Below are 14997 nucleotides of genomic sequence, written 5' to 3'. Positions count from 1 at the left end.
CAAAATTTCTATTATCATTACTAGGATCAATACTGGGCACACACCATGATATATCTCTAATTTCTATAATACCATCATTAGCAACTGCACCAGGATTAGCATTAACTCTAAATAAAGCTCGATCATAATTGTTTGTTTTTAATATTAGTTTAAATCCTAAACCATATATAACCTTTTCTAAATCATTTATGAGACCAAATAGATCGCTCATCTTAACCATCATATACATATGTCCTCGTTGTGCAGCAATATGGTCACCGTTAGTTGACTATCTGTATTGCCCTGATTTCTAACAAAACCACTCTCATATTCATCACCAATACTAGTTAATAACTTATACATCAATAGATTAGGATGACAATGATCTATATATTCAATAGTCCTACCACCACTAGTTTCAGGCATAACTGAACTAAACAATGCCATCATACCATAATTAGCTAATCTGATATTAGCATCATTAGCAAATACAGCACCAGCATCATCTGATACAACAAACTCTATCTCTAGATATGAGTCACGTAAATTTAAATGATTCTCTTCTCTATTAAGTATGATATTAATATTAGTATTGATTGTATTCATTGTTGCCAGATTATTTGGTTTATATTTTATAATCTTGCTTTTGTGAATATCATTATTATAACCATAAGTTGTATCCAAATTAAAATCCATTTTTACAAGTCAAAAAATGACTGACAGTTTAATCTTATGGGAACTACAAAAAATACATGAAGCTTTAACTAAAACTAAAGATGAACATACACTTAACTTTAGAATGATAAAACCAACAGAAAAGTTTAACTTTAGTGAACCTATACTTAATACAACAAAATTAGATTTAATTAGATTATCTGTTTATAATTCAGTGTTTAATGTGAATAGATGGAACAATCAATTCTTATATGATACCCAAGGTGAAACATGGACAGATACCCGTTTTATACCAGGTGCATATGAATTAATCGAAATAGCAGAATTAATAAAAATGAAACTAATGGTAATATTATAATAGAACCTGATTAGAATACGATGAAATGTTTAATGGAAATAAAACAAGGTGCAATTAACTTTGACATAGAAAATTCAATAGCCCCATTACTAGGATTTACAAAAATAGTTTATAAAGAACGTAAATATACATCTCAGAAAATTGTTGATATTATGGGTTTTACTACTATTAACATTCATTGTAATGTTATATCTGGTGTTAAAGATAATGGGAATAACACAGACATACTATATACTTATAATCTAACTGAACCACCAGGTTACTTGATAAATATTATACCAACTAATATCTTGTATCAAAATGTAACTAAAGATAGAATAGAATATATAGAATTTCATATTAAAGATGAGCATGGAAGACCTATAGACTTTAATGGCGATGTATTAAGTTTTACTTTACATTTGATTTAGAATATATTTACAGTTAATGATATGGTCATAGTTCAATCTCTATCTATAATAATAACCATGGACATAAAAATAATTTAACTACAATACTCTCCAATCCCAATTAATTCTTAGTTTACCATTAATATTCTTATTTTTAGTTATATCAATGACATTGTAATTATAAGGCTCTTTCCATACCTTATTACATATATTAGCAAAATCATTATGACTAAGTTCAATATTATTAAAGAAATCTTGATATATCGATGCTAGGACTTTACCTCTCTGTTCAAATAAAATAAATAAGTTACAGTTCTCTCTAACACTCTGCCTATCCAGAGAGAACAGGTTTTGATTAAGATATATCATATTGCAATTATTATGTCTACCTCTACAAAATTATTCATTAATAACTGGCTCTAACATCATCGAATATCATTAGTTTCTTTGGGTAGTTTATCAGGAGATTGTAAATCTTTTATATCTTTAATAAATTCTATAATTGCTTTATCGTCAACAGAGTTGCGACTTCGTCAATTATAACTTTCTAATCCATTGTATTGATCACCAGTAGGTCCAATGATGTGTAGCTTATCAAAATATATACTAGCTAGAATTAGTTTTTTTTAATAAGAATATCTTACCACATTCACTAGGACCAGATATTATACATCTAAAGTTATCTGGCAATTCAGCTTCAGTAATTATATCATCATCATTTAGCCATGATTGTAGATCTTCTTTGATGTTTATTGAGATAGTGTTATCAGGACTTCTTTTTAATGTTGGGTTTACCCTTTTGATGGGGCTTCGCCCATCCGGGAAACGGTTCCACCGATGTTTCACCATGTTTTTCATCCAATAGATATATAAAATTATCATTTTCATTATCATCATTATCTTTATCATTATCATTAACATTATCATTATCATTAACTTTTTCTTTATCATTATCATTATCATTAACATTATCATTATCATTAACATTATAATTATCATTAACATTATCATTAACGTTATCATTATCATTAACATTATCATTAACATTATCATTATCATTAACATTATCATTATCTTTAAGATTAACATTATCATTATCATTAATATTATCATTATCATTAACATTATCATTAGCATTATTTTTATCATTAACATTATCTTTATCATTATCATTATCATTATCAATGACATTATCATTAACATTATCAATAACATTATTAGCAAAGGTACTTCGTAGATCATTAACATTATAATTAACATTAACATGACAACCTAAACAAAAACACTCATTATTTATTCCTGGATATTTACATCGATTAACTAGAATATTCAAAGCACTTTTAATTCTAAATCCTCTATCAATAAGATAGATCATATTTAAAGAATAAGCCCCACAATAAGATTCATCATATTGTTGTATTTTTTCATTAGAGCCTAGATCAACATTTTCTTCTAAAAATAATCCAGTGGTCTCAACACCAAAACTATCAAAGTAATACACAGGACCACCTTCTCTTCTTATAACTAAAACTCAATGTGTACCTTCAGTTGGATGTAAATTTACAATAATGTTGGAGTTAGGATTGGTAATCTGCGAAGCAGGTTCCCTGATTGTTTTAGGGATTTGATCTCTCATCACTATTTCAATTGGTGTTAGACTTATATTTTTACCTATATCTTTTTTTCTGATATCAGTCATAGCACTATTATCAAGATTAAATTTATTATTGAATTCCTCAAAAGTTAGGATAAGCATTTTTATATAATAAATTTAATAAGTCTAAGTCTAAGTCTAAATCAAGTCTATATTTTATAAATAAAAATGCAGACGGGTAGTGTAGTTTTATTTTTATTTTTAAAAGTTATATTTTGTTTTATAATATTTGATTCAATGCCGAGTAAATACACAAAACTAGAAGAAAATTTTGGTGGATTTATGAATAGGAGTCTAGTAAAATTTGAATATGAAAAGTCACCATTACATACTATTGTTTATTGTGGAACTGGTACAGGCAAAACATATTTTATTAGACAATACTTAAAGTTATACTCAGTCCAAAACCAAGATCCTCGAAGCAGTTTCACTGATCAAAACCAAAACCAAGACCAAGCTAAAAATATAGTTATAGTGTGTAAAGATGACAGAGACTGGATAGATCCTGAGTCTAATAAAGTTTATACTGGGTTTAATAAATGTGATATAATTACGATCACAAAAAATAATATGCATAAATTTCAAAATTGTGTAATAGTACTTGATGATATGGGTGATAGGTTAAATAGGGATATAGCTTATTATTTTACTGAAGGTAGACATTATAATATTCAAATGATTGTAATGTGTCATAAACCAGCTCAAATAACTAATACGGCAAGAATGAGTTGAGATACTATGTATTTAACAACTTATAATGGACCTGATCTATCTAAAAACTTAATGAGATATATAAATGTGAACATGACTTTAGTAAAATAATTAGTGAGTTAAATAGTAACCATTATAATCTTACAGATGGAATGTCAGATGAACTTCGTTATAGTATAATTAAATATAATCAGAAGGAAAATACTTTTATTATTATTAATAGTAATAGAACAATGATATATGATTCAAGAGTTGGTTTCCTTGATTTAAAAGCTCTTAGTTTAAAAGATGAATTAGAAAGAGAAGATATAAATAAACTTATAGCATATATGAAACCACTCATGATAAATGCAACAGATAGAAATAACATTAATCATGATAATTATCAGTTTTATTTTAATAAACTTCTTACTTTAAATAATATTAAAATTCAGAATGATGTTTTAACAAAAGAGATGGTTAAAGCAAAAAGTGTAAAACAATTATCAAATATTGGTGGAATTATAGGTTGGGGTTTAGTTTTAACTAGTTATACTTATCCTGATTCAATAATAAAATTTGTTGGAGCCGTCGCAATGAGTGCAAGCAATATGTTGAATAGAGCAAACACTTTGGCTAACGTTGGATATGGAGAAGATCTGCCAAGCGGGTACCCTGATCCGCGAAGCGGTTACTTCGATGGTGAAACATGGACAAAGTCCTATCCGCGAAGGGGTTTCACCGATCTAAAAAATAGTTTAGTTAATGGGGCACGTAAACTTGTTACACCCTTAGAAAAACTACAAGAAGAATATATAAATGAAGAAATGGGAATTTTGAATAGAAAGGGAGGAAAGTTTTCAACCAGACTATATGGAAATAATGATGAATTTAGAGAAGAGATTATAAATTTTGTTAGAGATAAAAAGGAATTAGACCTTGAATTGATTTTAGATAAGAGATGTAAAACTAATACCCTCAATACGTTAGGAAATAATTATTTGGCACAGTGTATCACATCTAAAGATAACACTAAAGATATAATTGAAATCATGGCTAAATATTATCCGCGAAGCGGTTACACCGATGGTGCAACATGGACAAAGTCCTATCAGCGAAATGATTAGGTAAATATTAAAGTTTACCCTATTATAAATGCTTTTAAAATGATTAGAGTGTAACTATAAATATGGAAACATTGCTGTTTTAAAATATCATTATGAATCATGTCATAAAGATAAAACTGATAATTGTGTGTGTGTGTGTGGTAATATAATAATAAGTGGTATTTGTGCTAATAATTTTTCTCAATGAGGTTGTTCTTTAAAAAATGAATCTAGTTCTAGTTCTAGTTCTAGTTCTAGTTCTAGTTCTAGTTCTAGTTCTACTTCTAGTTCTAGTTCTAGCTCTAGTTCCAGTTCTAGTTCTGGTTCTGGTTCTAGTTCTATTTATGACTCTAACTCTAGCTCAGACCCTAACCCTAACCCTAACCCTAACCCTAACCTTAACCTTAACCTTAACCTTAGCCCAGAAGTCTTAATTAGAAGTAATTATAAGTATAATAAATGTAATTATATAAAACCACTAACTGATTTTGATGAGAGTAAGTATACATGTAGAAGTTGCACTTCAGCTAAAGTTAATTGTCCATATTGTGCTTCTGTTGTGAGATATGATGGGATACGGGCTCAAGTAAAGAAACAACATCCAGATGTAGATTTACCTAAAGGATTTAGTAGAAATTTGAGTGAGAAAACAATTAATCCTAGTTGGCAAAACAAGACTGTAAGTCCTTTAGTTATCAGCCAAACTGAGGAAAGTTGTTCATGTAAATATTATAATTTTGTATCATTTCTTATTAATAATGGGTTAAATATAGAAGAAGTAAAAGAAAATATAAATTTATTGAAGAGTATGTATAATTTGAAATAAAAGTATAAAAAAATAAATGAAAATATCAAAAAAAGAGGGAATCACCCTTTAAGAGCGAAAAAGAGCGATGTTTCTACTGGGGGATCACCCCGAATAAGAGTGAATCGCTCTTAAAGAGTGATTCGCAAAATATTAGAAAAATTTAAAAATTATAAAAGAGTTCAGCTGGTTTTATTATTCAGGTTATCCACCAAGTGGTTACATCAATTTTCGCAAGTTGGTTTTTACGTGCTTGTTACACGGTTTCAATAGTTTTATACTATTATCCACTGGAGTCAGTTGGGATAGAACCCGAACTATCCGTCTGATAATGGACAATTACCAGCTTAACTCTGTACTAGTGGATTGCACTAAGTGAGACAAGAAATGATAGATTTTGAGTGAATATAAAGGTAATATGTAATAGTGGATCAAACAAGCTAATATGTAGTAGTGAATAAAATGGGGGGTATAAGCAAGTAGTAGATATATAGAGTAGTGGGAAAAAGGTGGTATTTAGTCATCTTCAGATTAGGAAGTGGCGGAATAGCACCTTTTTCCCACTACTTCTGTTCTTTTTTGTCTAATTGCTAGCAAGGTTTATTATGGACAGGTCACATATCTTTTGGTTGAATTAAGAAATAATTATTTTTGTTGGGTTTCAGTTTTATCTGACGATATGTTGACTTTATTATTAAAATTTGTTTTTTTTAAAACGGACATAAAGTTTTTGATGTTATTATTAATGTTCGTTGTTGTTGTTTGATTATGTTTATGGTCTTAACTCGATTTCTTAATATTGGCATATCTCATCTATGTAGTGATTTTTTTTTACTCCAGTGAGTTATTTGCTTTGGAGGCTTTTCGTTCATACACTATTTTTTTGAAAAATACTTGAGTTTTTGGGTTTTTCTATCTCTTCCTCATTTAGTAGACAATTATGCCAAAAATGTGGAGGAGCGGGGTCGGAACTTTATGTGCGATCGCACAATACTAAGCCTCCGTATTACTTTCACGGGACACACCGCATGTTTTCCTGCGCAGTTTCACTTTTGTTTCCAACTACCTCTATCTAAACAACAAGAGCGCCGTATCTTCAACAGTCTTCTGTTTTCGGCATCATCTGATTGGGTGACCGCTTCTTTGAGTATATTTTTGCTAATTTACTTTACACTAAACTTTAACACTTGAAACAGAAGCAGGGACCATTTTGTCGAGGTTTTCTTCAGTTACTGCGGATGAAGAGCATCATCCCTACTTTCTCGAGGCGACAGGAGCCCTCGAGGCGCAGTCTCACCGCGATTCTGAAGTTTTCTCATGGTAACAATTATCGATGGATACCCCTCAGCTGGCTCCCTATTTTCTCTTGTTCGTCGTAGCTGGTACCCTAGCTCTTAACTTAAGTGATCTCTATTTCCTCGTCAACCGACAAAAAGATACGCAAAGATTTTGACGCCTTGGATCCCGAATTCATATATGTCTTTGTTGACACACAATGTTTTTTCACCAACATCAGTCCATTAATGCACGATTTCTTCGGATACACAGGGTCCAAAAAGACAGTGAGCCGAAATGTCAAACTTCAAAACTATCTTTTTGGATTCCCTTAAATTTTCTATAAAGTTCTTAATCATAACTTCAATTTACCACTGCCAAAGCTGCTCTCCAATTTTTCCATTTCCATAAGTCTGATCGCCTATTTTTTGCCCTTGATTTGCAAAAGAGTTTAGAAAGTTGTTCTGAACATTACCCAGCTTTTCCGTATTAGAAATAGATGACAGTCAGCAAATTTTAAACATCAGCAAATTTCTAATATTAGCTTCAAAGGCAAGGTTCAAAATCAAAATCAGTAGGAACATGACGAGCAAGACATCCAAAAAGAACTGATTGGACGAATTAAGCAGCGTCCAAGGTAAGGCTAGCTCAAGACAAATATATGCAGTAGTAAGTTTTTTTAATAGCAGTATTGAAAAGCACATTCCCTGCTCAAAACAATTGATGGTCACATAAAGTTGAAAAAGCCTTCTGACGTCAAAAAACACCAAATAGATCTATGAAATGGACGAATAGGCTCAAAGATCAGCCAGAGGTTGCGATCTATCAAGCAATCTTTCTGGAGTGTTTGAAACTCCACAAAGACTATCAATTAGGATTTTACACATTTATTTTAGCACCTGAAGACAACTTCATATGCTTTTTGTTGAAATAAAAAATTTATTGTCTGGCAGCCAACTGCCATCTCCTATTCAGAAGTACAACCTTGTGCTATAAATTTTCTGCCTCCATCATGCATTCCCCTCCTGGTGTGCAACAAAAACGGAGTAAAAAAACTACTTTGGGGGAAGAAACAATGACAAGATCAATCTCTCAATCGCTATTTTGGGTTACCGATTGTGAATAAGTACTGAATCAACTCTAGCGCAACCGAACACCCTCACCCTACCCATATCCCGTTAAAATGATAAATTATTCAAAGGTAGGAGGAAATATTGATCAGCTACATCAAGCACACCAGATTTAATCCAGATCGATAGTTATCTAATCATTTGAGTTCTCAAGTTATATGAACTCCCAGACTACCAGAACTTGAAAACAATGGTAAGGCCGTAGTAAGGGACCGTATACGTCTTGAACGAAAACCGTACTGAGATCTTGTAAAAGTGACCGTGTAAAAATATTTTTGTAAAAATATTGTAATAGTTATCGTATCAAGGCCGCATCAAGATCAATAAGGTGCCATACTAAGGCTTTGCTCAGTTTATTGAGGTGTCAAGAGCCAGGCAGCTGTCAGAAACCTCTCTAGTTGAGTTAACAACCGACCTATTGAGAGGTTTCCAGTATATTTTTGTGGTTTTCCCTCCTTTTTCATTCCGGGCCTGGGACAGGCAGTGGCGGAGTACTGAAAAACTACAGGGGTACTGATAAAGTACGGTAAAAACGGCACTCAACCCTCGAAAACAAACAAAACGACAAAGCGGGCTGGACAAGAGGAAAGATTCGAATAAATTATTAAAAAGCTATTACTGATAACCCTGGTTTAGTTGCCTGTACAATTCCTTTTTTAAGCAACGTTGTGTTGATTTTTTATTAGGTCAATGAACTTTTCTTGCTGAAAATACTGGACATAATAAAAATTAGAAAACTTAATACGCCCTTATAAGGAGCTTTACTAAGATTTTTGGTTTCTTCGGAGTAGTGCATCTCGTAGCCAGCGATAAGAGGCATCAAAAAGTTGTCTAAATGCGTTAATAGTTTTATTTAACAACATCTTTAGCAGCTCATAATTGAGAAACCAGGCAGTACAGTTATTTTGGACGGTGCCGTATAAAATTTTATACGGCCGAATACTGAGTTTCATAATTTTTCAACGCACCGTATAAGTCTTAGTCAGTTTTGAAGATCGTCTAAGGTGGGCAACCTGGGCTAACTAATATACCAGTATAGAGTGCATACATGTAACCAGCAAATATCAAATAGTAACTGCTGAACAGATTTCTGCTCAAACAGTCAGCTTTAGCTGTGTTATTTTAATATCAGGTCAATTGCCAAGATAGAAACAATTGCCAGGAAACGGCTTCAATTTCAATCAAGATTTTGGCAATATGTGTTTTTCATATGTTCTTTTTGTTTCGCTCAGCAGCGACTGATAGCGACTGATCGAAAGATTTCCTGTTCCTATTTTTGGAGTTCGTTAAATTTTTAAGTTAAAAGTTTTTAATTTATTTTGCTTAAAGATTTTTATACAACTGTGAGCCTGTGAGCTTATTCTCTGAAATTTTTTGTATTAAAACTTTTTAAATCAGTACACATCTCAATCTTCTGATGTTTAGCTTTACCATTTCAGAGCTATTTTTTAAAATTAAAAACTTTCATCAAAGCGTTTTGGCAAAAAGCAGCTAAATGAATTCTACGAACCTGCTAAGAACAGACAAATTTAATTTGAATAACCACCTTCTTGATCAGAAGACTTTAGCAGATTTTTGGGTCCGATTTTTTCAATAAAAAGAGCGTGTCTGATGATAATTATTTCCTATTTTATCGAGTCTTTTCATGATTGAGCATTTGCTCACTTTTAAACGAGCAATGAAATTCACAAAAGTTTTGAACGAGGTAAGGTCTGCGTTTTAGATTATTGCATTCTGCCTGGTTATTTTCATAGCATAAATGGTTTGGATGGAAGTTTTCATTAATCATTTTGATTGATAATTTCAAATGACCAACTTTTAAGCCTGTGAGATATCAATCTTTTCTTAAGATTTCAAAAGTTTGTTCACGTCCTATGAGAGGCTTGTAACATCTCTTCAATACTTTAATACAAGCACTAAACTGTTCGTGAAATCATTCACCCTCACCTTTGGAGTCTATCGAACGTACGAATAATCTGAATCTTGTTTCAGATCTCGCTGAAATAATGAGCTCGTAAGTTTGACAAGATCAATCAGCGACAAGTGAAGAAGATCCAAATAGATAAATCTCAAATATAAATAAGATAGGGTGAATCGATATAGGATTAACAAGAGTTCAAATCGGATAAAGAAAATATGTGGGGGTTTCTAATGTTGACAAACTGAATGACCTGACGACCTACAAAACAGTGGCAGCATTAAGTTCCCAAATTGATTAATTGTGAGTAGCTAAACCGTTCAGTTAATCACTTCATTTGATAAATAGGAATCAACCATATTTCGAACCATGGAGAATTTATTTGACCCTGAGACAGTGGTGATAGTGACAGGGAGCAGTAGTGGGATAGGGGCAGCAACAGTGGTCAAGTTTGGACAGAAGGGAGTGAACAGATTCTGTCTCACTGGCAGAAACCAACAGGGCATTCTAGACACACAGCAAAAACTAAAGTCTATCAATCCAAAGGCAGAGTGCGTGGTTGTGATTGGTGGGTAAAATAATTTTGAAAAATTATTTCGAGAAAGAGCGGTGTTTATTGTTTCCCTTCAAAAATTTTGCTATAGTTTCATTTTGTTGACTGCTAAAATTGTTTGAAAACCAGAGACAAAACTACCTAACAGATTACAATCTTTGCAAAAAAATCTTTAACAAATAAGGAAAAACTTGTAATCAGTTGGGTGCTAGAAATATCATTGTTTTGTTCTGAAGTTAATAAAGAAAGTTAGTCTGCATTTTCTATTCTAATCTACATTGATTCCAGAAACTTCAACTTACAAGCTTTTTCAATCAGAATAGATTTCATAGCGTAGCAGCCGAGAGGTAAGGTGTGTGGTTCACACGCCAATGTTTGAGAGTTAAATCTCCTGCCTCCATGAAGCTGTCTGTTGGATGAGCTCCTACTTAACAATAGCTTCAAGTTGAGCATAGCCTGACCAATGTGGGCTGCAATGATGGTACCACGTGAAAGTTTCAGACGCAAAAAAGTGGCTATAGTTATCAAAAAAGAGCCTAAAAAATCAGTCTGAAATATGGGGAATACTAAAAAAAGGGCGACTGATAACAGGCTACTGTAGGCCTAATGCTGTTCCTGCTGCAATTACGCAGGAACATCAATTATTATTATTTCATACTCAATTGGAAAAACTAAAGGAATATCTTCGTCACATTTTTAAAAGGAAACGTCAATTAGAAATACAAAGCAAGATACGTGTGCACGAGATACTGTTTTCCCACAATTTTCTTAATTTTTTTCTACTAGAACCATAAACACTGGAATGAAAACCTCTAATGCAAACAAATTTCTTCAAAATTTACTTTAAACTTTAGATAATTGATTAAAAAATACATGACAGTAAAATCACTGGGTTTCAATCTATGTTTTACCTTTATTCTCCAGTTGAAAACAGTTGTCACTAATTTCTAATTATGTGAAGTTACCAAAACTTTTTGACAATGGAAGAAATTGATAGGATTTTCATGTTGATTTAAATCTCCGAATAACATGGAGCCTCACAATCTTTGTGATAAAAATCGAAAAACCGAACAGAAATGTTAATTTTTCACATAATCATGAGAGAATTTCAATATGTTTGAAAAAGTGATTTTCCATGCCTCGCGTAATAAATTGTCCTGGCATCGTGTGTAAGTTTTCAGACAAATATGTTGAGGGCTGATTACAATCTGACATTAAAATTCTTATGCCTTCACAAAATTCGAATTGTATCAAGAAGACATCTGTTCTCAAAGTATCATCGGTGAAGCTTCTTATTTGATCAATATTTTTGTATTTGAAACTACATATGCGTTAAATTAAAGCTATTTGTTGAATCCAAATACAAATGTTCGGAGCAAAAACTTATGCCTCTACTTATGCCTCTTGCTGTAAAAGTTCCAGGAGGATAGCTATGGAAAGTTGCCGAGCCAACAAAAAATTTATTCGCGTATTGCGCTTTTAAAGAAGCCAGTTTGGTTTTTAATTCTATTGTGAGTTCTATATACAACTGAAACGGTTTTTTCATTAATAATTAACTTTTATAACTCTTTTTGAAACAATTTATTCAATTCCAGGTAGGTAAACGTAATTTGAGAACATCTTAGGTTTCTGAGAAGTTATCGATGATTTGTTGATTTTCTTAGACAAAGTTTTTTGATTAAAAATTACTGGCCAATTATTTTAAGTTTTTGTGAACGAATGGGTTTTTTTTCTGGTGCGCATAATACAAGCTCCTAGTGTTCAGAAAAACTCAATTTCTTTTTGTCAGTTTATGAGGTTTTTATTTCTATAAAATAGCAAACTGATTTAAAAGAACTTTGTCAAACATGTTCAATTTTTTCAAGATGTTTTCATTTTGATGAATTTTCTGTTTTTTATTTTGGTTTTTCTTCTTTTTCGATACAATATAATTGATGCCTTTTATGTCAGTTTTGCTTTGATTTAGATTTTTATGACAAAAACTTTGGTGAAATTGTTTTGTTTCATGAAAAAAATTTCTCTATCTTAATTGGATTATTCTGCTTCTTTCCCTAAAATTTTTTGAAATAATATGTTTCATATTGTTGACTATTATTATATATAATGCAAATATTTAGTTCTTTTAAATTCAGTTCATCAGCAAAGACAGTGAAACTAATAGGTGAATTACTTTTGGGACGTAGTATGCAGAACAAAGATTGATTTGTTTTATTGCAATTATTCAGTGAAACGTCTTAAAAATGGAGAGAAAACGGATGGAGAGAAATAAAGAGACAGCATTAAACAAATAAGTGATCTGCTTTAATACAAATACTGATCTATTTGGCAAAATCTCTATTCGTAAAAAAACTCAGAAACCATTTCTAACAATCTTTACATTGCAGTTGCATTTACACCCAACACAATTGAAGTCAATCGAAGTCAAGTGAACTCGAAAACAGAACATTATATCAAGTGTTGCGCTAAAATCTGCTGAACCAAATTCAAAATGAAGGAGTTGTTTTTGTTGGCGCAATGATCTTAGACAGGGCGAGAAAAGTAGGCACAAAAAAAATTGAAGGCAGCTTTTTCGTTTTTAATAGTGAATTTCCAGCACAGATACTTTCCTAAGAGATATTAAGAAGTAATTGTACGCTTAGACAGTTTTTGACCATTTTAAGCATTTATAAAACTTCATTATAAAATTATGAGCTATTTTTTGTCCTTTGCCATTTAGTACTTCTTATAGCGCTTTTTGAAATCTTCATGATTTCGATACTGTTTACAGAGAACTTTTTGTAAGGTTTTCCTTTTCCTGGGGTATTGAGCGTTTAAGTAACCGCTTCATTTAATTTCTATTATGCATTAACTGTTGCAGAGTTAGAAGCACAACGATATGGAATCGCAATTTTTGGAGACCTTTTTTTAAAAAAGAAATCAGTATTCTTCAATTTATGCAGTTTAATGAAAGTAGATATTTTATTCAAATGAAAAATTGCCACAGTTCAATGTCTCTTTAACTTCTAGTTGGTTCTGGATTCTTCAAGTTTTGTTCTTGTTAAGATCACTTTATACTTATTGACAATTTTGGAGTTATATTTTAGTGGCTAGTTTTTATCACGTCGAAATAGGAAGTGAAGCTTAAAAGTGGATGGTTTTTAGGCGTCGTTTTCTTGATATTGGCCTTTGGTTCACATAAAACAATATGTTTCAACTGTGTTTCGAGGTCTTTCAATCGGTTTTTTTTTGGAAAATGATTATTAAATCTTTTCATTGTCGTTTTTAGGTCTAATTTTTTCCGTCAACGAAAAATTTTTGAATTGAAATTCGGAAATTTTTCTACTGTATATTCTATTTTGTGCTGCTGATAAATTTTTGTAAATAGCTTTCTTTTAACGGAGAAATAAATTGAAATGTAATATAAATTATAAAATAATATTAATATTCAATATATCTATATAATAATATAGATAACAACTATATTAATATATAATAAAAAAATATCCCGACTTGTTGAAGTTAAAACATATCAAGAAAAATTTTTTAAAATTTTTTTGCGAAACTTACCAAGTGGCAAAAGGAATTGTTTCTTGGCTCGATGTGCGTTTTCTTCTCTAGTGCATTACAAGATTAATTAATACTTTCTGTTGTAGACCCACCTGTGTTTTTTTCCTATAATGCTATTGTTTTTATATTACCCTACACTACCATTGATGATGTTACCTCTTGATATTGTTTTTTGAATAGATAAATTGTTACTTTTTTCAAAAAAATCTATGGGAAATAAAATGAAAATTATTATATAACGGAGAAATAAAATGATTTTATAGATATATAATGATTTCTTATTTAATTCTACCTAGAAAACAGCTGGGAAAGATTTGAACTTTTACGGTGATATAACACTTCAGAGTGCATGTGAAAGTGTCGTATATCACACACTAGAAAAAATCGGACGGATAGACATTCTGGTAAACAATGCCGGATTCTAAAGCTTCGAAAGTGTCCGAAACGCACCAATAGAGCACTTCGAAAGAATTATGGACGTGAATTTGAAGTCAGCAGTTGTCATGACAAAACTATGACTGCCACACTTGGAGAAGACAAGGGAAATATTGTGAACAATTCTTCTGTCGTCAGTTTGAAGTCGTATTCGAACACTGCTTATTACAACATGTCTAAAGTAAGATCGTTTACCGATTGTCTAGTTCATTTATACTTCAAACTTCTTTAGAATAATATGGACAAAGATAAGAAGGAAACAACGTAATAATTCTCTGGATTGAAGTATCAGCAAAATAATATAAGTTGCAAAAATGCAGTTGGAACTTCTGATAGTTCAATATTAGGTTTAAGGCAAACTTTTGTTCAAGACAATTTTGTTCAAGATGTTTTCATTTTGATGAATCTTCCGTTTTTTTATTTTGGTTTTCCTTCCTTTTTGAATAAAATATAATTGATGCCTTTTATGTCATTTTTGTTTTTA

The 14997-nt window shown here is 31.4% G+C and overlaps 1 protein-coding gene across 1 annotated transcript in view; it reads left to right on the top strand.

Moving 5' to 3' along the window:
* Positions 1 to 10134: 10134 nt before the first annotated feature.
* LOC142336602 (putative short-chain type dehydrogenase/reductase y4vI) overlaps positions 10135 to 14997 on the top strand; it is a 29602-nt gene continuing 24739 nt past the window's right edge. Inside the window, exon 1 of the mRNA XM_075385511.1 lies at positions 10135 to 10547. Coding sequence (XP_075241626.1) covers positions 10349 to 10547 — 199 coding nt within the window. The 5' untranslated portion in view covers positions 10135 to 10348. The remainder of the gene's footprint in view (positions 10548 to 14997) is intronic.

Source organism: Convolutriloba macropyga, chromosome 3 (assembly GCF_964194025.1).
Source record: "Convolutriloba macropyga chromosome 3, txConMacr16.3, whole genome shotgun sequence".
Lineage (NCBI taxonomy): Eukaryota > Metazoa > Xenacoelomorpha > Acoela > Convolutidae > Convolutriloba > Convolutriloba macropyga.
The sequence above is the reverse complement of the archived record's forward strand: the minus strand, read 5'-3'. Positions and strand labels throughout refer to the sequence as shown.